This window comes from Oncorhynchus clarkii, chromosome 12, assembly GCF_045791955.1.
Source record: "Oncorhynchus clarkii lewisi isolate Uvic-CL-2024 chromosome 12, UVic_Ocla_1.0, whole genome shotgun sequence".
NCBI classification, from domain to species: Eukaryota; Metazoa; Chordata; class Actinopteri; order Salmoniformes; family Salmonidae; genus Oncorhynchus; species Oncorhynchus clarkii.
Window position 1 is genome coordinate 78617748 of NC_092158.1, and position 26514 is coordinate 78644261.

At 41.4% G+C, this 26514-nt stretch overlaps 1 protein-coding gene and 1 long non-coding RNA gene across 3 annotated transcripts; one reads left to right on the plus strand and one right to left on the minus strand.

The window, feature by feature from the left end:
* Positions 1–549: 549 nt before the first annotated feature.
* Positions 550–18689, minus strand: LOC139422266 (permeability factor 2-like). 2 transcript variants are annotated; one of them, XM_071173449.1, is made up of 4 exons: positions 18374–18689; positions 17890–18022; positions 17557–17643; positions 550–975 (listed from the first exon to the last, which is right to left on the minus strand). In XM_071173449.1, the coding sequence occupies exons 1-4, from the start codon at positions 18435–18437 to the stop codon at positions 966–968; spliced, it is 294 nt and encodes a 97-aa protein (XP_071029550.1). In that variant the 5' UTR covers positions 18438–18689; the 3' UTR covers positions 550–965. The 2 variants fall into 2 exon arrangements, with proteins under 2 accessions (XP_071029550.1, XP_071029549.1); XM_071173448.1 differs by lacking the exon at positions 550–975 and adding an exon at positions 16920–17255.
* LOC139422268 (uncharacterized) lies at positions 17989–22228 on the plus strand. The gene is made up of 3 exons (XR_011635716.1): positions 17989–18031; positions 18451–18507; positions 22070–22228. It is a non-coding gene; the product is annotated as an uncharacterized lncRNA (long non-coding RNA).
* Positions 22229–26514: the final 4286 nt, after the last annotated feature.

Consider the following 26514-nt stretch of genomic DNA (forward strand, 5'->3'; position numbering starts at 1 on the left):
CGGTTACTAGTCCAACGCTCTAACCACTAGGCTACCCTGCCGCCCATGTACCTTATGATCATGTAATGACCAAAAGAGTGCCAAGCTCCACTGCCAGATATTTAAAAATGTGAGCGCTGTGATATGTTGCATCAATTTGTCTGTTATAGAAGTTTCATCGAGAAAAATTGTTTTGTTGATGAGTTCTGAATCTTCTCAAATAACATAAAATCAAAGTACAATCATCCATTCTGGAATGGGGGTAGTCTAAAGTGACTTGTATCCAAGCCAAGCTCATTGGCCACTGTGTAGAACAGGAAACAATTAATTGCCCTTTTCCTGTCAAATGGAAATCAAACTTTTGGTTTAGTTTGAGGAGATGTCGTTCTTTTTACTGAATGATTGCTTGTTAGTATTGTTGTTACAATGCTCTACACTCCCTTGCTTCAGGGAAAAGTGTCATAAGGCTTGTCTAAGTCCAGCTGTTGTAAAAAGCTGTGATTTTATTTTAGAAGTGGAGTAATAGTTATCATCAGGAAATAGAGACAGTGAGAGACGGATTTCCACACATTTATTGTAGTTGAATTGAAGAGGAAGTTTCAACATGATTCAACACTTTCATATGAATAAATAGGCAACTAAATAAATATATCAATAAATATACTGATGTTTGTATAAATATGTTTCAGGGTCAAGTAGGATGTGATGTTGTTCATTACGAAATCATTCCAATACAACTGGAATGTATGTAAATCTCAACAAAATAAAAACTATTGATAAATAAAAATATAAGTTTAGTACATAGTACTTGGTTGTATATAAGAAACCTCTCTTCATTTAAAAGTCTCATGCCACTCGAAATCTAGTATTGTATTTCAACCTGGATAGAACATGATAGAATTCAGCCTATCAATCTTATAAATACTTATTTGGTTTGTATCTTGTAACAGTTCAGAATTCAGTATTCATGGAATGATTCCCCCTCTTCATTTGTTGCTGTTGAGGAAAATATAAGATTACGTTATTACAATATAATTGCCCATGTGAAGTTGATTCAGAACTTTTTGTGAAGCTAGATAAGAAAATTCCCCAAGCTCAGGATAAAGAAAGATGAAAGTCTGTGTGGTCCTTAAACTCATACAGCCTATCTAGTACTTACTTGGCCAGCATCTTCGCAATGACCTTCTTGACCCAAGGAGCGCTGACATCCAGACAAATCTCCTGACCGCTCTTGCTCAGAGTGGCACTGCAGGACAGACACACAGCACAGTCATACAATCATTAAACCTGGTAAAAACTACATTTTATTGTCAGCATTATCTAGTGAAATTGGATGGTAGTCAGGGAGTAGGACTGATTAATTGAAGTTATATATTTTTAAGTTAACGTTATATAGTAACCACATTTAATGTCAACATCATATAATAACCATATTTTACAGTAAGCATTTGCCAGTGTAATAGGACTATAATCAGGAAGCAGCAGGACTCACATGATCTCAGTGTCTCTGCAGTGCGAGCTGGGAGGGAACATCTCCACCTTCTTAATGAGTTTACCAATGCGTCTGCTCTCCGTCTCAATGCAGCGACATCGCAGGTCAGCCCCCATACCTCTCAGACTCATCCCTGTTAGAGGTAAGAGGTCAAGGGTCAGGGGTAGACAGAATACACAGGCATCCACCGTGATGACAAACACACTTGATTAGTCATTTGGATAAAAGCGTTTTAAAATGGCATTTATATATATATATATATATATATATATATATATATATATATATATATATATATATATATATATATAAATATATATAAATAAAGATGCAGAGGGACAGATTGAGTTGTATGTACAAAAGAGATACAAGATACAGTACAGTATATAAAGGTAAATAGTAATCCTACTGCTCATAACCATTATATTCATGTCCATTGGTGTCAATGCATTGAGTCAGAGTGATGTAGGTAATAATATCAACTCACCCTCAGTAATGGTCAGGAGGGCCAGGAGCACAACGACAAGGCTGGCTGACATTCTGATGCTCATCTTGAGGTTACAGATGATCCTACTAGAAATCCTCTAATAAAGTGTGTTGTTATCTCGCTGGTAACAAGTGTTATATCTTTCTCTTACTGTCAGTCCGGTTGCGAGTTCTCTTTTTTTTCTTTCTCTTCTTCCTTCTCTGTCTGTGGCGAGTTTGAATCTTCCGCTGTGAGGAGAGCTGTTTTAAAGCCGAATTCTGGAAGTGAGTCATTGTGAAATCGGGGACTTGGCTGAGTGAGGCAGGGTATTTCTCCATTTTACTCCTGAGTGACAGCAGCTTTAAAGTACTAATTAAGCCTTTTTTTTTACATTTGTTAGTAGTTACTATCTTGTCTCATCCCTACAACTCCCGTATGGGCTCGGGAGAGACGAAGGTCGAAAGCCATGCGTCCTCTGAAACACAACCCTGGCAACCTTGGTTAGCGCGCACTGCACCCGGCCCGCCACAGGAGTCGCTAGTGTGCAATGAGACAAGGATATCCCTACCGGCCAAACCCTCCCTAACCCGGACGACGCTAGGCCAATTGTGCGTTGCCCCATGGACCTCCCGGTCTTAGACCACTGCGCCACCAGGGAGTCCCCCCCTTAAGTCATTTTTTGGGGTATTTGATAACTTTTACCTCACTACATTCCTAAAGAAAATAAGGTACTTTTTACCCCATACGTTTCCCTGACACCCAAAAGTTCTCATTACATTTTGAATGCTTAGCAGGATAGGAAAATGGTGTAATGCACACACTTATCAAGAGAACATCCCTGGTCATCTCTACTGCCCATGATCTGGCAGACTGACTAAACACAAATGCTTAGTTTTGTAAATTATGCCAGTGTTGGAGTGTGCGCATAGCTATCTGTAATATATATATATATTTTTTTACAAATATAAATATTTTCGGTCTTATCCATAGTAAACTCATCATGTAGCCTACCCTACCCTCACTGTATCTGTGAGCTGTTGGCTAGAGTACATGTGTCAAGACCAGAATAGACACAGTTGCATTTTAATTTTTGTACAAAAATAGCGGTGGAGTAGAAAATGCGATTGAAACACATTGAACTTTAGATTTTTATTTAGTACATGAAAACGTAAGTGAAAAAGTACATGTTGTGTGAACTATGTCACCGTTCACTGACTTAATAACAAGTCAGTTTGGTGGAAACACACTATTTATGCCGATTTTATAATATCGACTCCAACCCCATTCGATGCGTGGAACAGATATGGGTGAGGCTAGGCTTGATAAAAATTTAAAAAACTCACAAACGCTCTGATGAAGGCCATGAGGCCGATACGTAAAGCTTATTAAAGAGCAGTGATACTAGCAAGAGCAGTGTGCGGGTTCCTTCTTTTTTTCTCATAATATTTGCATGAAAATCTGTCACCAATAGGATGGAAACCTAGCTACTGATGTGGTTTTCCAAATGCAAGGCTCAGTGCCAAATGGCAGTGTTCCCATTGTTTACAAAAGTTTTTTTTATTATGTCCAAACAAACATGTCTCCAACCCTCATATTTACACACTCACAAACTGAAAATATTGATGTGTACTTAGTACAATCAATTGGTGTGAAATAACCTCAAACATCACATTATTTTGTACATATCCACTCTATACATGAATTGCAGCAGTTGGTTCCTGTTTCAGTCACCCTCACATGGGTCAGACAAAAACACTGTAATGTTCACAACTTATTTCAGTGTGGTGCCAGGACAACAACCTCTACCTTAATGTAAGCAAAACAAAGGAGCTGATCATGGACTACAGGAAAAGGTGGGCCGAAGAGGCCCCATTAACATCGAAGGGGCTGTAGTGGAGCGGGTCGAGAGTTTCAAGTTCCTTGGGGTCCACATCACCAATGAACTATCATGGTCCAAACACACCAAGACAGTCGTGAAGAGGGCACGGCAACCATGAAAAATATTTGGCATGGGACCTCAGATCCTCAAAAAGTTCTACATCTGCACCATCGAGAGTATCCTGACCGGCTGCATCACCGCCTGGTATGGCAACTGCAAGGCATCTGACCCTAAGGCGCTACAGAGGGTAGTGCGTACAGCCCAGTACATCACTGGGGCCAAGCTTCCTGCCATCCAGGACCTATAGACTAGGCGGTGTCAGAGGAAGGCCCCAAAAATTGTCAAAGACTCCAAGTCATAGACTGTTCTCTCTGCTACCACAAGGCAAGCGGTACCAGAGCTCCAAGTCTAGGACCAAAAGGCTCCTTAACAGCTTCTACCCCCAAGCCATAAGATTCCTGAACAATTAATCAAATGGCCACTTGGACTATTTACATTGACACCCCCCATTTGTTTTTACACTGCTGCTACATGCTGTCTATCATCTAAGCATAGTCACTTTACCCATACCTACATGTACAAATGACCTCCACTAACCTGTACCCCGCACACTGTCTCGGTACCGGTACCCCCTGTATATAGCCTTGTTATTTTATTGTTACTTTTATTATTTTTTGCATTAGTTTATTTTGTAAATATTTTCTTAACTCTTTCTTGAAATGCATTGTTGGTTAAGGGCTTGTAAGAAAGCATTTCACGTGTGTTGTATTCGGCGCATGTGACAAATACAATTTGATTTGATTGATTGACAATTGACAATGCAAGCGATGGCCGCAGTCGAAACATGATTACCTTTGATCACATGTCAAGTTCATGCAGTCGACATGTAGGCAAGTCAGACAATTTGTATCCCCATAATACAACACACTTTAAAATAGTTTGACAAGAGATAAGAACGCGCCCATTGTTTTTTTTGCTGGCCAGGTCATGTGATCGGGACAAGTTTAATCACAGAAATGACTTTCAAACACATGAAAGGCACCCTCCTCCACTTTGCCTTATGCCCTTGGGAGAATCCAAGCAGCCATCTCTGTAGTCAGCCCAAATGACTAGCCAGGCAAAATAAATTGCCAATTTAGGCACCTCAGCCCTCGTGTTTCATCGAGTTTGCGAGTGTACAATTATGTTCACTCCGGGCACGAAATGCCTTATAATTCAATTCGCAATCATTGCACATCCACTAACAAAATGAAACACAACAGTGGAAGGAAAGAGTGAGAAATTCCCGGGCAAGAGCGGTCCATTTAAAGTTAATTCATTCTTCCCTTGCCCTGCAAGTGTCAACTCGTCAGAGGGTGTGTCTTTTAAGTGTTTGGAATGCAGCTCTTCTTGGTTATTCCCAAACCACCGTCTCACTCCTACCAACTCGCTCGTAGTGCCCTCTGTTGTCACGTGTTGCTGACGAAACTCCAAGGGTGACTTCCAGAGAGTGGTGCTTTGGCAATTTTTTACCTTTATTTAACTAGGCAAGTCAGTTAAGGACAAATTGTTATTTACAATAAAATATCAGTAGGCTAACACTTAAACATTTAATTTCATAGGTATCTCATCTTTTGTGTTTGTCAAGTCTTGAAATCAGACATAAACAAATGCACGTGTCATATAATTAGTCACGCTTCTCCATTCTTTTGTGTGAAATTGCGCAAACTCAAAAATAACACTATTCCTTATGGTATTCTAATTCGCTACGAAGGCGGCAGCTTTGCAGGCTCAATAGAAGTGTCTACGGGAGGGTCTAATTAGATACTACAACACCCTCGATAAGTTTTGCTCCTTCAGTTTAGGGGCTTGTGCATGAACACGCAAATGGAGGGGAAGGGGGTGATTTGGGATTAAAGTGTGTGTTTCAACTAGCCTACTGCCTCCATCGGATGTTCTATTGGGCAAAATCATGAAGTGATACCCCACCAGGGCCTTTGAGACGGGGCTTACGATGGGAAAAGGGTGGGCAGTGGACAATGGAGGGGGTGGGATTAGACCACACTGAGGAACCGATAGTGTGAGAGGGAAATAAGTATTTCCTTCAACAAAAGCATATGTGTGTTTTGTTGTGATGCTGTTAGTGAGCTGTCGGAGCAGAGCTGGCCCTAGCCCAAATTGCATGAAATGAGTTATACAATTGCTGAATGTTCTCTCTGACACATAGCAAAATGTGTAGAATTGCAGAAAACTTGCTTTAAAATGGCAATATTTCCTCTATACTCAATGGCAAAATGTATAGAATTGCAGGAAATTAACTTTAAAACATAGAAGACTTGGGCCGGCCCTGATCATACACTATATATACAAAAGTATGTGAACAGCCCTTCAAATTTGTGGATTCGGCTATTTCAGCGACGCCCGTTGCTGACAAGTGTATCAAATTGAGCACACAGCCATGCAATCTCTATAGACAAACATTGGCATTAAAATGGCCTTACTGAATAGCTCAGTGACTTTCAACGTGGCACCGTCATAGGATGCCACCTTTCCAAGAAGTCAATTGGAATCAAATTTCGTAAAAATCGTCTGTCCTCTGTTACAACACTCACTACTGAGTTCCAAATTGCCTCTAGAAGCAACGTCAGCACAATAACTGTTCCTCTGGAGCTTCATAAAATGGGTTTCCATGGCCGAGCAGCCGCACACAAGCCTAAGATCACCATGCACACCGCCAAACATCGACTGGAGAGGTGTAAAGTGGACTCTGCAGCAGTGAAAACACGTTTTCTGGAGTAATGAATCACACTTCACCATCTGGCAATCTGACGGACAAATCTGGGTTTGATGGATACCAGGAGAACGCTACCTGCCCGAATGCATAGTGCCAACTGTAAAGCGTGAGTAATTGTCAAAATTACATTTTGTTTCGTGTAAAGCTTCAGTCTGTTGTATTTTGTTTCATTTTTTAATTGTAACTTATCTGTTGATATGACATTTCTCCCAGTGCAGTATGTGTAAGATGAGGATCTACTGTTCCATGTGGGGTTAGGGTATCACGTGGACAGTGTGTTTGTAAGTACTCATATTTGTTTATGAAATTTATTTTGTTTTTCATGCACAGTGTCATTCGGTTTATGGACATCTTGTACCCAGATATTTGACATTTTAGAAAGTCCATTCTAACTGAACATTGTGGTCTCTGTATTTTCTTGTTTTTCTATAGAAAGCAGAGCCACTACCATTTATGCATTTCACTTATTGCACTCAGATTGTTTTTATGCACTTTACTAACAGATTTATTTCACTTGATTGTGATGTAGAATTAACTTTACTTTATGGTGACTTCACCTTGCGGACATTTCCCTCCTACATTATCCTATTTTAAATGTAAGCTTTGACAGAATCAACAACTCCAAATTAGTTTGTGTCCTGTGCTGGGTTTACTTTTTCCAGGCTACATAAATACAAGTTCAATCTGTACTTCAATGCGCATCTGGTGTGCATTATAAAAAGAGGAAGAAAGAGGTGGTGAGAGGTGTAAAAGACTAAGGGAAAGAGGTAAGAACAGAGGAGTAGGGAAGACGCCATATGATTAATGGATCACAGTGCTACCCTAATGTTCTCTCAGTTCATCACAATTACATAATAGTGTTTCTAGTGGTGTCTCCTAACCAGCATTTGGCTCCCAGTCGACCTGAAGGTTATCTTAAGAGCAGGTGAGGTGGCGATGATACGATTGGGGATTGGCATCCTCTCTCACATCAAAACATACCTGCAGACGAGAGACAGATGGGGAGCGAGAGATAGCATGTTTATGCTTTGTGTTTTTATTCTGACACTGTCAGTCATCATAATCATCAGGAGGTGAAATGCAAAGCTGACCTTAGATCATTAACTCTGCGACTACTAAATCTCTATCTGTATTTCAATGTAAAGCATCTCTTTAATAATACTTCCTGTTGACCCGACCAAGTGACCTCTTACCTCTGATCATGCTGTGCCCTCTATGCAGCCAGTTCAGGTGCAGAAGGGTTTCACCGACACAGCTGATATAACCTCTTGGATTTCGGTAGAAGAAGAGAGAGGGGTGAAGTGAAGGAGAGAGACTGTTATTGAGAAAATAACGTAGTTAAAGAGACAGTGTTCAACAGTAATCTCTGTGTGTGGTCTCACCTGGTGTCCACACTAAGTGGCAGCAGACTATTTTATCTTAAAAAACATGCACAGACACATGAGGACAAATAATATAGAGTAGTTGTAGAAATAATTAAGTATCTTGCTATTCTCCATGGTTGGCCCTCTTGCCTATTCTTTGAAGGTGGAAGGAGCCACAGTTATCCACCTGAGCCTGCTTACTACACAACACAATCCATCAATCAGATTGATACATGAGTGTGTAGGTGTGGGTTATAAGGTGTCTAATTGTTCAATTTGTTTTCAATAAAAATGGCCTGTTTTGTTTTTGTACATACATCACACCCTTACCTAAACAGCACCCTGACCTGAGAAGTAGAAATCAAAGGGAGAGAAACTGGGAAATTAATAACTGCAGTTGACATAGCTACATACATGGAATAATACTCTTATTGCAATGTTGATGGCTCTTAAAAAAGCCTTTGGTTGTGCATCGTGTAGTCTATGGTGTTGCCTGGGAACATCACCCTCTTCAAAGAAGTAGGAGGTGAAGATCTCCCGCACACATATTGCCTCTCTTGCTGCCTCCTGAATTCCTCCAGGAGGCAGTCGCAGATAGCCCTGGTCACCGAAAGGTATCTGTAGGAATATGGAAGATATTGTCATTATTCAACTTTTACATCACCAGGTCATTGTGGATTACTAAAGTGTAATATCACTTATAACAAATCATGATAACATTGGATAGATAGATGCATGTGCACACACATGTGCATGGGTAGCATGTGACAATAGCAGGATCATATCAAGGATAGCATGAATACATAAATACCACTTGAAGCTTGATGATGAGTTGATCATTTGAATCAGCTGTGTAGTGCTAAGGCAAAAACAAAAATGTGCCCTCCTTTGAGTCCACAGGACCAGGACTGAGAACCACTGCTCTTCATTGGGACCTCTTCATCTGCAGACTGGCTTTCACAGCTCTCTGTATCTGAGGACAGAAAACCTCACAAGAAACAGACTTCATTAGACCGCACTGAATATTATGTTACTATTATCTCCATCCTCACTTTTAGGGACTGGAACTACACAAAAGTACCTGTCCTATCCAGAATAACCTTCTCTCTCACTTTGACAGTTGGGGCTGCTATCCTTTCACCCTCCTTCATGGCTGTTAGCTAGCTACCTACAAATACATTTGGAGTTTGTTTTTAACAGTGATAAATACGTCAAGATAGCTAGCCAATATGAAGTTAGGTAGCTGGTGATATTTAATTCACTTAGCTATCTAACGTTATCTATACAGTATGTAAAGTTGTCTAGATAGCTAGCTAGTTACGTTAGCAGCTCATTTGAGTTAGCTTGCACTGTAACGTAAACTCACCCCATTCCGTACAAATGTGCGCAAACGCAAGATTCAAACAAGACTACAAAGAAAACTAATGGGACTGTAGTGACTTTGTTGACGTCAAAGTCGGGGGTGTGAACTATGTTTCTATTCAAGCGTTGATCGACATGGTAATGGCTCTGTAGTATTGGAGAAAAGTTTTAAAAAATGACCCTCTGTTACATCTTGTCGTGTCATGTCGTAACGTACAGCACGCATAAAGCAACTATTTCTGTCTTACAATCTCTCTCCACCAGATGTATCACATCCTTTCAAAACAAGAAATGGACAGTGACGGGGGTAAGGGGGGATACCTAGGCATTTTTTTCATCATCATTGCATGCAATCATCATTCTCAAAGCCGCTGTTTACTTCTAAGATCACTTTAGCAACGCCCTAAACCAAACCTTCAAATAGGTATGTAATGACACATTATAAAAACTCTTTATAGTGTTTTATTTACATTTAATAGGCGATAAGGTGATAAGTTGGACAGATCGAGTGAAAAAAATGCAATTTTCCCACATAACATCTCTCCTTCTCACTATCACGCATTGGTTTCGCTTCCCCACCCGCCATTTTTAAAAAGACCCGCCTTGTTGAATTATGCAGAAACAGGCAGTGTTTAGGTCATGTAATTGATTCTGTTGGAAAGGGGAGAAATTGTGCTTTACAATGGTATTGACATTACAGTTGATCTGGAAGTATTACGTTTTTGGTGCGCTAAAATAAGGGCAATTGTACGGACCAAGGCGATGTACGAGTTGATGTAAAAGTTTACGTGAACATTCAATGTGCCAGTGGATGAGCGGGCACATGAGACACGGCTTCAGTTCATGTCAGGAGAAAGTTGACAATGGTAGCAGAGTGGAGTAGTCATCACCTCTTAATCAGGGAACAGGAGGGGACTTAGCAGTACATACAAATAGCAGATACATTTCGTTACAGCTGCGCCATCGTAGGTTTGGACAACAAGTTTCTCTATGAAGATAAACTCAGACATCTCAAAATTCAGTAAGTCAAACACAGACTGCGCATCTCGCACACTTGACACATTAAAGTAGCCCAAGAAACATTACAGAATAAAGCCGTGATCATCCATATACCTGACAACTGCAAGCAGACTGTTGGCACCATAGGCCCCAGAGTGGTGGGGCAAGTTTAACCCCTTGGGGCGTGAAGTTTTTCCTTATATGTTAACCTAACTAGGAAAACTCTATAAGGTATGACAGTGATTAATCAGTTGTAAAAAGGTTTTATATGAGCTATGATGGGCCCAGTTGTTCCTAATCAGGTCACATGTTGGTTTTTTTATCCTGAAAAAAAAAACTCCTGGCCCTGGGTGGATGAAAACCCTGTGAAACTGCAGCTACCTTATATTTGTTCATGTTAATTGTATTTAGACTAGATTATGAGGGGGATTTCCTCTACCCAGACACAGAGACAACAATTTATGGACGATATAACTCACAGGGCTGACCTTGCTATATGCATGTTTGCATCATACAGGCCTATGCAACTGTAGGCCTCATAAAACATTCATTCACATCTGTCATCAGTATTATGTTGAGGATTAATTCCAGTTAATAATTTGGGATTAAAAATGTATAGGCAGCCTAGCCAGCCCAATTTTTAATATAAACTAAATTTGATCAAATTCACATTTTCTCATGACACACAATGGACTATAAATATATAACATTACCAATTAGTTTACCCTGACCAGATGGACAGGGCGCATAGGCTGTAAGTAGCCTACAGTTGATCAGATTGAAAAATAATCTTGTTTTCATCTCATGCAGCATATCAGATTTGTTTGGGTGTGGCCTAGGCTACTGCAACATTTATGTCATGAGTTTTTGCTTGTGTCTGTAGTTACCCTTGTTGGTGGAACTTTCCCACTGGTCACATCCTCTTAAAGCAAATTCTTCCATGCCCAAAGGCGCAGTGGTGTTGATAAACAACGCTTAAGAACATCCCTTTTTCTTCTTACTTCTCGTTGTGTTTGAATATCCATGCAGATTTTTCCCAGAAGCTTGAATCTGATATGGGCATTTTTATGCTTCCTGCTTTTGTTTAGCTGAATGATCGATGTTCTTTGGGTCACTGTAGCCACGTTTCGACCAAGGCTCAACCTTTCCATAAAGCAGGCATTGCCAGTACTTTTGATACTGGTTGGTGTTGAACGCCCTCACCTTTTTATCCTTCTTCATGAAACAGATCTCAGGCAGAGGTCGACCCTCGCTTTTAATGTGCACCTTTTCTGTGTACCCCAGAGAATGAAAGGGATTCTTTACACAGAGAACCCCCATAGTGCTCTGTGGAACAATCCCAATACAACACACTTGGTTCATTCCCTGATCCTAATTTTATGATTGGATGGACAACATGTCAGTTCATACTGCAAAAGCTTTGATTGGTTGGAGGACATCCTGCGGAAGTCGTCATAATTACCATGTATGTCTATGGAAGGGGGTGATGTCTACGAGCCTCCTAGGTTTTGTATTGTAGTCTATGTAGCCAGAGGAGGATAGAGGTGACAGTAGCTGTCCTCCCGCTACACAATGGTTCTATCCCAGACAGTGCTGTTGAAGTTACTGTAGACCTTCATTGCAAAACAGTGTATTTTAGTCAAATATTTGGTGACATATGAATATATTTAGTATAGTTTTATTAAAAAATGATCACTTTTTTAATGTTTCACTAATTGTATTTTTATGGAATTTCACTGAGGAGGATGGCCCTCCCCTTCCTCCTCTGAGGAGCCTCCGCTGGTGTAGCCGGAAGTGGGTCCTATGCAATGAGCTGTTAGCTAATGAGAGCATGGAACCTTCCTAAATGAAAAGGTATCTGGGCACCAAGCATCCAAGCCATAAAGATAGACAGCTGACTTTTTTTAAAGGAAATGTCAATATCTGGAGGCCTCACAAGAGTCATTGAACAAGGTATGCACAGTACAAGAAAAGTCACTTTGCGCATCATACCTTGTGGCCCAGCATATTGCTAAGCGCAAAAAAGCCCTCACCAGCGCAGAGGATCTCATACTCCCTGCTGCGATTGATATGTACACTGAAATTGTGGGATAGTCAGCCGCCAGCAAATTTAAAACCATACCTCTATCCAATGACACCATGAGGAGGAGAATCCAGGACATGTCTGAGGACATATCGTGTCAGACATCATAGTGAAATACTGCAAATGGCCATTAAGCACTGCAGCTTGATGAATCAACAGATGTGGCTAACCATGCAATTCTAATGGTCTATGTCAGACACGTCTGGGATAATAACTTTGAGGAGCAGTTCCTTTTTAGTGCTGATTTGCCCATCACCACCGCAGAGGCTGTCTTTAGCACAATGGATATGTACCTGGGCTCCGTGGGACTGGCCAGGGATCGGTGTGTACCGACCACTGATGGGGCAGCTGGCATGACGGGAAAGCACTACGGATTAGTAAAGCTGATCCTGGAGAGAGCACCGAGTGCTACGTGGAACCACTGCTTCCTACACAGGGATGCTTTGGTAGCGAAGGTCATCGTGCATGAGCACCACGCCACTCTCCAGAATGTGATTAAGTGTATCAACTATATCAAAAAGAGTTCCATGAAAGCAGGTGTCTCCAGGCCTTCTGCAGGGATATGGGGAGGGAGCACCAGCAGGTGTTTCCAGGCCTTCTGCAGGGATATGGGGAGGGAGCACCATCAGGTGTTTCCAGGCCTTCTGCAGGGATATGGGGAGGGAGCACCAGCAGGTGTTTCCAGGCCTTCTGCAGGGATATGGGGAGGGAGCACCAGCAGGTGTTTCCAGGCCTTCTGCAGGGATATGGGGAGGGAGCACCAGCAGGTGTCTCCATGCCTTCTGCAGGGATATGGGGAGGGAGCACCAGCAGGTGCTTTATCATGCAGAGGTCCGCTGGCTTTCCAGGGTAAACTTTTGGGTCGTGTCACATTCTGACCTTGGTTCTTTTGTTATACAGTGCCTTGCGAAAGTATTCGGCCCCCTTGAACTTTGCGACCCTTTGCCACATTTCAGGCTTCAAACATAAAGATATAAAATTGTATTTTTTTGTGAAGAATCAACAACAAGTGGGACACAATCATGAAGTGGAACGACATTTATTGGATATTTCAAACTTTTTTAACAAATCAAAAACTGAAAAATTGGGCGTGCAAAATTATTCAGCCCCCTTAAGTTAATACTTTGTAGCGCCACCTTTTGCTGCGATTACAGCTGTAAGTCGCTTGGGGTATGTCTCTATCAGTTTTGCACATCGAGAGACTGACATTTTTTCCCATTCCTCCTTGCAAAACAGCTCAAGCTCAGTGAGGTTGGATGGAGAGCATTTGTGAACAGCAGTTTTCAGTTCTTTCCACAGATTCTCGATTGGATTCAGGTCTAGACTTTGACTTGGCCATTCTAACACCTGGATATGTTTATTTTTTAACCATTCCATTGTAGATTTTGCTTTATGTTTTGGATCATTGTCTTGTTGGAAGACAAATCTCCGTCCCAGTCTCAGGTCTTTTGCAGACTCCATCAGGTTCTTCCAGAATGGTCCTGTATTTGGCTCCATCCATCTTCCCATCAATTTTAACCATCTTCCCTGTCCCTGCTGAAGAAAAGCATGCCCAAACCATGATGCTGCCACCACCATGTTTGACAGTGGGGATGGTGTGTTGCTTTTACGCCAAACATAACGTTTTACATTGTTGCCAAAAAGTTCAATTTTGGTTTCATCTGACCAGAGCACCTTCTTCCACATGTTTGGTGTGTCTCCCAGGTGGCTTGTGGCAAACTTTAACCGACACTTTTTATGGATATCTTTAAGAAATGGCTTTCTTCTTGCCACTCTTCCATAAAGGCCAGATTTGTGCAATATACGACTGATTGTTGTCCTATGGACAGAGTCTCCCACCTCAGCTGTAGATCTCTGCAGTTCATCCAGAGTGATCATGGGCCTCTTGGCTGCATCTCTGATCAGTCTTCTCCTTGTATGAGCTGAAAGTTTAGAGGGACGGCCAGGTCTTGGTAGATTTGCAGTGGTCTGATACTCCTTCCATTTCAATATTATCGCTTGCACAGTGCTCCTTGCGATGTTTAAAGCTTGGGAATTTTTTTTGTATCCAAATCCGGCTTTAAACTTCTTCACAACAGTATCTCGGACCTGCCTGGTGTGTTCCTTGTTCTTCATGATGCTCTCTGCGCTTTTAACGGACCTCTGAGACTATCACAGTGCAGGTGCATTTATACGGAGACTTGATTACACACAGGTGGATTGTATTTATCATCATTAGTCATTTAGGTCAACATTGGATCATTCAGAGATCCTCACTGAACTTCTGGAGAGAGTTTGCTGCACTGAAAGTAAAGGGGCTGAATAATTTTGCATGCCCAATTTTTCAGTTTTTGATTTGTTAAAAAAGTTTGAAATATCCAATAAATGTCGTTCCACTTCATGATTGTGTCCCACTTGTTGTTGATTCTTCACAAAAAAAATACAGTTTTATATCTTTATGTTTGAAACCTTGAACCGCAAAGTTCAAGGGGGCCGAATACTTTCGCAAGGCACTGTATCTTTGTTTTTGTATGGTCAGGGCGTGAGTTGGGTGGGTTGTCTATGTTCGTTTTTCTATGTTGTGTTTTGAGTTTGGCCTGGTATGGTTCTCAATCAGAGGCAGGTGTCGTTAGTTGTCTCTGATTGAGAATCATACTTAGGTAGCCTTTTTCCACCTGTGTTTCGTGGGTGTTTATTTTCTGTGTCTGTGTGTTCCACACGGAAATGTTTCGGTTAGTTATTTCACGTGTCGTTTATTGTTTTGTTTCAGTGTTCACTTGTTTTAATAAAGAGCATGAACACGTACCACGCTGCGCATTGGTCCTCCGATCCTTACTACTCCTGCTCGTCGTCGTCGTCGTCGGAAGACAGCTGTTACAAGTCGCTTTTATGAGCTTCAAACATTTTGATTGTGAGGAACTGCTTGTGCAGGTTTGCCTACCTGGTGGATATTTTTGATAATCTGAATTTGCTCAATGTGTCAATGCAAGGGAGGAGGCACAATCAATTTGAACAGAGGGACAAAGCGGATGCCTTCAAGATTAACTTTACCATTTGGGCAAATCATGTTTCTTTACAGACTCACGTCATGTGCGCGAGCGTTGAAAAATACATTTAGAAATCTATATTATTCAATTATTGCACCCACACTGCTCGTGCGTGCCAACGAGCATCTGCGTTGCAAATGGCTAAAATAGAAGTCAGTTCTATTTGTGACACAGATCGCGCTGCAAGTCCTGCCTCTCCCATCTCCTCATTGGTTTATAGAAGCAGGTACCCACGTGTCATCTCCTCATTGGTTATACCCACGTGGGTGATTGAAAGACGAACAAGATCAGTGGCGGTAATGCACCTAATTTATGGAAGTTACCAATCGCAATATCAAAAATCAAACAAAAAAAATCACATTTATTTATATAGCCCTTCGTACATCAGCTGATATCTCAAAGTGCTGTACAGAAACCCAGCCTAAAACCCCAAACAGCAAGCAATGCAGGTGTAGGAAAAACTACACCTGGTGGCTAGGAAAAACTCCCTAGAAAGGCCAAAACCTAGGAAGAAACCTAGAGAGTAACCAGGCTATGTGGGGTGGCCAGTCCTCTTCTGGCTGTGCCGGGTGGAGATTATAACAGAACATGGCCAGATGTTCAAATGTTCATAAATGACCAGCATGGTCCAATAATAATAAGGCAGAACAGTTGAAACTGGAGCAGCAGCACGGCCAGGTGGACTGGGGACAGCAAGGAGTCATCATGTCAGGTAGTCCTGAGGCATGGTCCTAGGGCTCAGGTCCTCCGAGAGAGAGAAAGAAAGAAAGAGAGAAAGAGAGAATTAGAGAGAGCACACTTAAATTCACACAGGACACTGAATAGGACAGGAGAAGTACTCCAGATATAACAAACTGACCCTAGCCCCCCGACACATAAACTACTGCAGCATAAATACTGGAGGCTGAGACAGGAGGGGCCAGGAGACACTGTGGCCCCATCCGAGGACACCCCCGGACAGGGCCAAACAGGAACGATATGACCCCACCCACTTTGCCAAAGCACAGCCCCCACACCACTAGAGGGATATCTTCAACCACCAACTTACCATCCTGAGACAAGGCTGAGTATAACCCACAAAGATCTCCGCCACGGAGAAATATAAAGTCAAGAGAAGAAAAAGTCAAGAGAAGAAAAAGCCTAGAAGGAGGAGTGATGACTAGAAACGATTCAGTTGACCGTTTTATGTGTGGATTAATTGTCGGAGTAGAGGACCTTGTGTATTTCAGGTAAAATAACAACTTGTTTATATCTCAGGACAAATTAGCTAGCAACAGCAAGCTGTGATTGCATTTTAGAAGTGGAGTAATGGTTATATACAGGAAATAGAGACAGCGAGAGACGGATTTCAGAGTTGTTTTTTTTACACATTTATTGTAATTGAATTAGATTGGAAGTTTCAACATGATCCAACAGTTTAACATGAATAAATAGGCAACTAAATAAATGTATCAATAAATATACTGAGGTTTGCATGAATACATTCGTTTGAGGCTCAAGTAGGATGTGACGTTATTCATTACGAAATCATTCCAATACAACCGGAATGCATGTAAATCTCATAATTTGATTTTAACAATGAAAGAAAAACACTTTATAAATACAAATAAAATATAAGTTTAGTACATAGTACTTGGTTGTATATAAGAAACCGACTGTCTTTTCACTTAAAACAGTCTCATGCCACTCTACATGTAATATTGTATTTCAACCTGGATAGAACATGATAGAATTCAGCCTATCAATCTTATAAATACTTATTTGGTTTGTATCTTGTAAACAGTTCAGAATCCCAGAGTATTCATGGGATGATTCCCCCTCTTCATTTGTTGCTGTTGAGGAAAATAAAAGACTATGTTATTACAATATAATCAATGTCAAGTTGATTCAGAACTTTTTGTGAAGCTAGATAAGAAAATTCCCCAAGCTTAGGATAATGAAAATTTAAGAAAATGTCACTTGAACCTAGACATATTTCTGAAAGGTGAAGCAAGTCATGCTGTATTTGCTGTATATGCTGTATTTATGACATCATTTTGTCCAATCAAACTATTAAATGACAGTCATCCTATCTGTGTTGTTTTACTGGGTCGGTTTACATCCTTAGGCCGTACGGGTTTATATTGTACTTACTTGGCCAGCATCTTCTCAATGACCTTCTTGACCCAAGGAGCGCTGACATCCAGACAAATCTCCTGACCGCTCTTGCTCAGAGTGGCACTGCAGGACAGACACACAGCACAGTCAGACAATCATTAAACCTGGTAAAAACTACATTTTATTGTCAGCATTAGCTAATGAAATCGGATGGTAGTCAGGGAGTAGGACTGACTAATTGAAGTGATATATTTTTAAGTTAACGTTATATAGTAACCACATTTAATGTCAACATCATATAATAACCATATTTTACAGTAAGCATTTGCCAGTGTAATATGACTATAGTCAGGAAGCAGCAGGACTCACATGATCTCAGTGTCTCTGCAGTGCGAGCTGGGAGGGAACATCTCCACCTTCTTAATGAGTTTACCAATGCGTCTGCTCTCCGTCTCAATGCAGCGACATCGCAGGTCAGCCCCCATGCCTCTCAGACTCATCCCTGAAAGAGGTAAGAGGTCAAGGGTCAGCGGTAGAAGGAATACACAGTTATCCACCGTGATGACAAACACACTTGATTAGTTAGAGAGAGGGAAAGAGAGAGAGTCATTCACGCATGACTGGAAGTTGCTCTGGATAAAAGCGTGTGTTGAATGGCATATATAAAGTATATATACAGTATATATTTCATATATATAGAGAGAGAGATGCAGATTTATTTGTATGTACAATAAGATACAAGATACAGTACAATAAAGGTAAATAGTAATCCTACTGCTCATAACCATTATATTCATGTCCATTGGTGTCAATGCATTGAGTCAGAGTGATGTAGGTAATAATATCAACTCACCCTCAGTAATGGTCAGGAGAGCCAGGAGCACAACGACAAGGCTGGCTGACATTCTGATGCTCATCTTGGGGTTACAGATGATCCTACTAGAAATCCTCTAATAAAGTCTAAGGTTGTTATCTAGCTGGTAAAAGGTACTGTAAAGTATTTTATTGTTATATCTTTCTCTCTTTTTCAGTCCAGTTGCGAGTTCTTTCTTTCTTTCCTTCCTTCTCTGTCTGTGGTGAGTTCAAATCTGCCGCTGTGAGAAGAAAACCGCTTTGTCTGCCACTGTGGGGAGAGAGCTGTTTTAAAGCCAAGTCCTGGGAGTGAGTCATTGTGGCATATGGTAGATTGTGAAATCTGGGATTTGGCTGACTTTGAGGGCTTATTGAGGTAGGGAATTTCTCACTTTAACTCATGAGTGACAGCAAGACACATTGACTTGATACCGGTACCCCCTGTATATAGCCTCATTATTGTTATTTTATTGTGTTACTTATTTATAGATTTTATTTTTTACTTTAGTTTATTGAGTAAATATTTTCTTAACTCTATTTTCTTAAAACTGCATTGTTGGTTAAGGGCTTGTTGATTTTGATTTCTCAACAGCTTTCTCATGGAACAACCTCTGTCACATCATACAGATGGAAAAATGCCAAGTTAAAGTGTTATGAAATGTTATGAAATGCTTGAGTTTTGAATGCATTGATGATTCTTTACTAAACAGATTTATTTTCTAAACTATTCATATGAGTAAAGTGCACAGCGCTATATTGCTCACTGACAACTTTGTATTAACACATTTCAGACGAGTACATTGGAATCATAACGGACATCGACTAATAGAGCATTTCTAATGCAACCTAGCTGTGGACAAATGGCTGAAATATGCGTATTGTGTCACAAGACATTCGTCACACAGGATGGAACGTTTCAACAAATAATCATCATCGCCAGTGATTAGGCTCAACAGACCACAAAACTTCTGAACCTAACTATGATATGAGGGCCAGTAGTTTACCCTGACAACCTGGCCACAGACCCTATTTATTTTATTCTACCATTGAAAGGGGCATGATATACTGTATGTTCGCTCACCTACTGTATGATGGGGAGTTTCAATGAAGACATAGTAAGGAAAAGCAGGCAGACAACACAATGCTTGAACTTCATCCAATTTAATTAAATTCAATAATCTTTAATTAAAAGAACTACATTTTATTGCAAGTAGGGCTACTTTACACAACCCGGGCCTCTGAAGCTGACTGATGTTTTTCGACACCTTCAGGAGTCTATGCCTCGATTAATTGAGGGTGTTCTGAGGGCAAAAGGGGGTTTCCTAATCTTTGGTATACTCAGTCTATATCACAATCTCTGTCCACACTTTAAATATAATGTTCTGTTATAAACATTACATTCACTAAAACAGGAAGTGACAAACAATACAATATAAGCAAACATTGAGTAACTGAAATGACATTCCTCCAGACAGGCAGGGTGCCAGAGCTTGCCGTGGGAACTACACACATGAAAAAAATTAAACATGAACCAACACATCTGGCCTGTACAACTACGACATCACACCACGTATGACCATTCAGCCCCATCTATGAGCGGAAGTGTGTCTTTAAATGAAATGTAATAAGATTGATGGGGTATTTTGTATAAACTCAGCAAAAAAAGAAATGTCCCTTTTTCAGGACCCTGTCTTGAAAAGATAATTCCTTAAAATCGAAATACCTTCACAGATCTTCATTGTAAAGGGTTGTAAACACTGTTTCCCATGCTTGTTCAATGAACCATAAACAATTAATGAACATGCACCTGTGGAACAGTCGTTAAGACACAAACAGCTTACAGACGGTAGGCAATTAAGGTCAAAGTTATGAAAACTTAGGACACTAAAGAGGCCTTTCTACTGACTCTGAAAAAGGGTCCCTGCTCATCTGCGTGAACGTGCCTTAGTCATGCTGCAAGGAGGCATGAGGACTGAAAATGTGGCCAGGGCAATAAATTGCAATGTCCGTACTGTGAGACGCCTAAGACAGCGCTACAGGGAGACAGGACGGACAGCTGATCGTCCTCGCAGTGGTAGACCACGTGTAACAACACCTGCACAGGATTGGTACATCCGAACATCACACCTGCGGTACAGGATGGCAACAACAACTGCCCGAGGTACACCAGGAACGCACAATCCCTCCATCAGTGCTCAGACTGTCTGCAATTGGCTGAGAGAGGCTGGACTGAGGGCTTGTAGGCCTGTCGGATTTGCGTTTATCGTCGAAAGAATGAGCGTTACACCGAGGCCTGTACTCTGGAGCTGGATCGATTTGGAGGTGGAGGGTCCGTCATGGTCTGGGGCGGTGTGTCACAGCATCATTGGACTGAGCTTGATGTCATTTCAGTCAATCTCGAAGCTGTGCGTTAAAGGGAAGACATCCTCCTCCCTCATGTGGTACCCTTCCTGCAGGCTCATCCTGACATGACCCTCCAGCATGACAATGCCACCAGCCAAACTGCTCGTTCTGTGTGTGATTTCCTGCAAGACAGGAATGTCAGTGTTCTGCCATGGCCAGCGAAGAGCCCGGATCTCAATCCCAATGAGCACGTCTGGGACCTGTTGGAATGGAGGGTGAGGGCTAGGGCCATTCCCCCCAGAAATGTCCGGGAACTTGCAGGTGCCTTGGTGGAAGAGTGGGGTAACATCTCACAGCAAGAACTGACAAATCTGGTTCAGTCCATGAGGAGGAGATGCATTGCAGTACTTAATGCAGCTGGTGGCCACACCAGAGCTGACTGTTACTTTGATTTTGACCCCCACTTTGTTCAGGGACACATTATTCCATTTCTGTTAGTCACATGTCTGTGGAACTTGTTCAGTTTATGTCTCAGTTGTTGAATCTTGTTATGTTCATACAAATATTTAAATAATATGTTAAGTTTGCTAAAAATAAACGAAGTTGACAGTGAGAGGATGTTTCTTTTTTGCTGAGTTTAGTTCACAGATTTTGCTGCAATGCTATAAGTAGGGAAATTCATTTTTTTTCTGACCTTAAAGTGACCTCACTGGGAAAACGCAGTAACTGATAACAGAGGGCTCGTTTAATAAAGGCAAAAGCAACTGACTGTAGACAAAAGTCAAAGAGTGAAGTCAGCAACATGCATCTGCAACAGTTGAAAGTTGGACATGATAGGGACAGATCGAAATTTACTGGGGGGAGGGTTGTGTTTTTTTTTTATTGGATACAAGGTAGGGTAGTGCGTATTTTCCTTGGTTTACATTCACTCTTCTGTTCGTATTTTCCTTGGTTTACATTCACTCTTCTGTTCGTATTTTCCTTGGTTTACATTCACTCTTCTGTTCGTATTTTCCTTGGTTTACATTCACTCTTCTGTTCGTATTTTCCTTGGTTTACATTCACTCTTCTGTTCGTATTTTCCTTGGTTTACATTCACTCTTCTGTTCGTATTTTCCTTGTTTACATTCACTCTTCTGTTTATTTTCCTTGTATTTTCCTTGGTTTACATTCACTCTTCTGCTCGTATTATCCTTGGTTTACATTCACTCTTCTGTTCATATTTTCATTGGTTTACATTCACTCTTCTGTTCGTATTTTCCCTATAAACAATAGCTTGACTTACCTTTTTATATTACCCTAATAAAGTTTAGAAAAGTTTGTGAAGGTTTGGTATGGTGTGGTTATTGTTAAGCTTTAGCTGCTGCAGGCCTATGATATGAAGGCAGTGCGCCCCAGCTCTCCCGACCCAACCCGACTCTCCAACTGACTCAGACAGGTGAACTTGAGGTGAGGAAGTCTGTTTCAGGGCTACCAGAGTTACTCATATAATCTAACAATGTAATGCTTATCTTTGTAAAAATATTTGGATCAAAAATGTACAAATTAGCCTCCTTTTGTACGTCTCTATCTGTATAGATGACGCAGGAGCCATTTGACATAAAGAAATGCATGTAGGTGCTGTAGCATGCCACCAGCAAATCTCTCTCTCTCTCTATCTTTCTGGGGTTAGGCCTAAGCTTCTCTTCCTTTATATATTTGTACATAAAACATTCTCCATTCAGGCTGCAATGGCCTCGATTTACTCTCTAACTCGATTTAATGACGAGTAGTCGGGAAAAAAACTGGGAAAATATGTGTTCTTTCTTTACAAAACACAATTTTCCACCACCATACTAGTGGCTAATGCTACTTCCTGATGTTGTGCCCTGTGTAGAGCCAGGGGTCACCCTTAGTGGAATCGTCCAAAACCGGATGCATCTGGTTTTCAGGGATACAGATAATTCAACCTACACTATATCATATATATCACAACTCAGGATATGACCCAAGATGCAGACACAGGTGGCGGATAGTACAGTTCTCAATAATTTATTACACGTGGCAAAGGTCAGGTCGAGTACAGGCAGAGGTTCGTAATCAGGTCAGAGTCAGGAAGGTACAGAACGGCTGGTAGGCTCAGGGTCAGGGCAGGCAGAATGGTCAGAACCGGGAATACGAGGAAACAAACACTTGAGAAACAGGAAAACGGGAAAGCACGCTGGTAAGACCTGACAAGATAAGACGAACTGGCAACAGACAAACAGAGAACACAGGTATGAATGCTCAAGGGATAATGGGGAAGATGGGCGACACCTGGAGGGGAGGTGGAGACAAGCACAAAGACAGGTGAAACAATCAGGGTGTGACAATATACAAAAGTATGTGGACACCCCTTCAAATTAGTGGATTCGGCTATTTCAGCCATGCCTGTTGCTGACAGGTGTATAACATCGAGCACACAGCCATGCAATCTCCATAGAGAAACATTGGCAGTAGAATGGCCTTACTGAAGAGCTCAGTGACTTTCAACGTGGCACCGTCAACGGATGCCACCTTTCCAACAAGTTATTTTGTCAGATTTCTGCCCTGTTAGCGCTACCCCGGTCAACTGTGAGTGCTGATATTGTGAAGTGGAAACGTCAAGGAACAACAACGGCTCAGCTGCGAAGTGGTAGGCCGTGTAAAATCATCTATCCTCGGTTGCAACAGTCACTACAGAGTTCCAAACTGCCTCTGGAAGCAGCGTCAGCACAATAACTGTTCGTCGGGAGCTTCATGAAATGGGTTTCCATGATCAAGCAGCAACACACAAATCTAAGATCACCATGTGCAATGCCAAGTGTCAACTTGAGTGATGTAAAGCTTGCCGCCATTGGACTCTGGAGCAGTGGAAACACATTCTCTGGAGTGATGAATCACGCTTCACCATCTGGCAGTCCGACGGACTAATCTGGGTTTGGGGGATGCCAGGAGATCCCTACCTGCCCCAATGCATAGTGCCAACTATAAAGTTTGGTGGGGGGAGGAATAATGGTCTGGGGCTGTTTTTCATGGTTCAGGCTAGGCCCCTTAGTTCCAGTGAAGGGAAATCATAATGCTGCAGCATACAATGACATTCTAGATGATTCTGTGCTTCCAACTTTGTGGCAAAAGTTTGGGGAAGGCCCTTTCCTGTTTCAGTATGACAATGGCCCCATGCACAAAGCGAGGTCCATACAGAAATGGTTTACCGAGATTGGTGTGGAAGAACTTGACTGGCCTGCACAGAGCCCTTACCTCAACCCAATCGAACACCTTTGGGATGAATTGGAACGCTGACTGCGAGCCAGGCCTAATCGCCTGACATCAGTGCCCGACGTCACTAATGCTCTTGTGGCTGAATGGAAGCAAGTCCAGGCAGAAATGTTCCAACATCTAGTGGAAAGCCTTCCCAGAAGAGTGGAGGCAGTTACACCCAGCCAAGTGTGTGTAACCGGTGTGAAATGGCTAGCTAGTTAGCGGTGTGGTGCTAATAGCATTTCAATCGGTGATGTCATTCGCTCTGAGACCTTGAAGTAGTTGTTTCCCTTGCTGTGGCTGTGGCTTTTGTGGAGTAATGTGTAACAATGCTTCAAGGGTGACTGTTGTCTTTGTGTCCAGAGGGTCCCTGGTTCGGGGCAAGGAGAGGGACGGTAGCTATACTGTTACATGGGGACCAACAGATCCGACCTGCGCCAGGTTGAATCTGAATGCATATGGATGTCTATGAAATTTCTCAAATGTCCGGACATCTCAAATGTCTGCACATCGTGGTTTACCAGCAGCTCCAAACATCTAAATAATAAGATACCTGCCAAACAAGCTTGTAAGAACTGTACATAAAATGCCCCCTCATACTCATCTGGAGGAGCAGACGTTTTTGGTCTCTATCTCTGTAATGTGTCTGTATCTATGTAATTGTACATGTATTTATGTATATACAAAAAAATAGGGACAACATTGGAAATAAGTCCGCGACTTTATTGTGCAATCCCTGTCACTTTTAAAAATCTTTGTGTGTACTGGATGTACGGTATGTATTTTTTTAAATGACAAATAAAGTCTATCATTTCCAAACTGTGCAGCGGCCAATTGATGAATGGAAAGAGACTGTTACAGACACCAAAAAGTTTAATGAAATTCGGAGATTGTCAAGCCAAGCCTTCGATGCCGGATAAGCCTGCATGGTAGGGAGGGATGTATTTTCTGTTTATCGAGATTGACATGGTCTATTTGTTCTGGTGCTGAAAACGCAAACCATGATACTGAAGGTCCCAATGTCAGTAAGCTTTGTTTATTGGTTGGCTCAGAAACCTGCTGGTGGACAATTCATTACATATGTTTAATATAATTATAAATATGGCATCAACATTTAGATAATCTGATTTCCCCCTAGCTGATCATTGTTTGCCGCTGGCTCTGATAGTGAAGTAATGAAACAGGTAGGGAGAGTGAGCTTGTCTGTGGTGGTTGGCGAACTCTCAACCTTCTGGCCTGTAGCCTGTGTGGCATGGACAGTGCCACAAAAGCATGCTGAAGTGGCAAAGTCGATATCCATGTTTATAAACACAGGGTTGCTAGTTATTGTTATTTTTGGTCATAAACATTAGTTTGAGTTAATTCTATGAGGAGGGAGGGTGTTCAACAGTACAAGGGGAGGGTCATGTGAAAATATTTTTAATGTTGGGGAGGGGGGTTCATTTTTATTTTGAGTTGTACCAGCCCCTCCCCCCAGTAAATGTTGATCTCTCCCTAACCACGTTTTCAGCCACAGTTTTTATGCAAGTAAAGTCGTACATACAAAACACATCACAACAGCTGTGCCTGTGATGGAAAAATGGAAGTTACGGTACAATTTTGTAAATGCTGACAGATCATTTGTTTGTTCGACATGGTGGGATATTTTGTGTCTTTTTAAATTAGTTATGCGAGAACTGGTGGTGAAAACGCTGTAAACGTGGAGTCACGCTATGATATGGTGTGTGGTCCTCCCACTACTACTTGGGAAACCGTGCAGTTTATTAGGCTACAGATGAAATAAGTTATGAACTTCACAGGGTGGTGAAAGTGCACCGTGATGAGATTGATGTTCCTTTCCAATAAATATAGATGGTTTTATTCTGGTGACATGATCAGTGCTTGACTGCCATTTGACAAATATAAATATTCTTGATCTTATCCATAGTAAACTCATCATGTAGACTACCCTACCCTCACTGTATCTGTGAGTTGTTGGCTAGAGTACATGTACCAAGACCAGAGTAGACACATTTTCTATTTAATACAACAGTTTTTGTATATATATATATATATATATAAATCAGTGTGATGAGGTAGTGCACAAACATTTTACTTTTTCACTTACGTTTTCATGTACATAATAAAAATTGAAAGTTCAATGTGTTTCTGTGGCATTTTCAACTCCACTGATATTACTGTATATATCCACTGATATACTGTATATACTGTATATACTGTATATATATATAGGGGGCTGTGTGATTTAAATGTGCATCAGCAGTTTTTCTATTGTTATGTCAGTCACTGACATGGTCACTCAACTACTGTAGCCCATGTCAGCTAACATTTTTTAGATTGGAAAGTGTGTCTAGCTAGCTATCTAAACGTGTGGGCCATGTTCTTCAAGGGGCCCCCATTGATTTTGTCATGCCAAAATGTGTAGAATTGCAGGAAATAAAAACTGATATGATTCTCTCCACCCAATGGAAAATGTGTATAATACGTGGGTATTAACACCATGGCAAAATTAATAGAATTGCATGACATTTGTGATAAAAA

Bases quoted from the DNA above. Each gene is read 5' to 3' on its own strand.
- LOC139422266 (XM_071173449.1), bottom strand. From the start codon at position 18,437: ATGAGCATCAGAATGTCAGCCAGCCTTGTCGTTGTGCTCCTGGCTCTC. The intron at 18,023-18,373 runs GTGAGTTGATAT...TACCTCTTTCAG, and splicing joins TCTCCTGACCATTACTGAGG to GGATGAGTCTGAGAGGCATG. The intron at 17,644-17,889 runs GTGAGTCCTGCT...TCTGTCCTGCAG, and splicing joins TGCAGAGACACTGAGATCAT to TGCCACTCTGAGCAAGAGCG.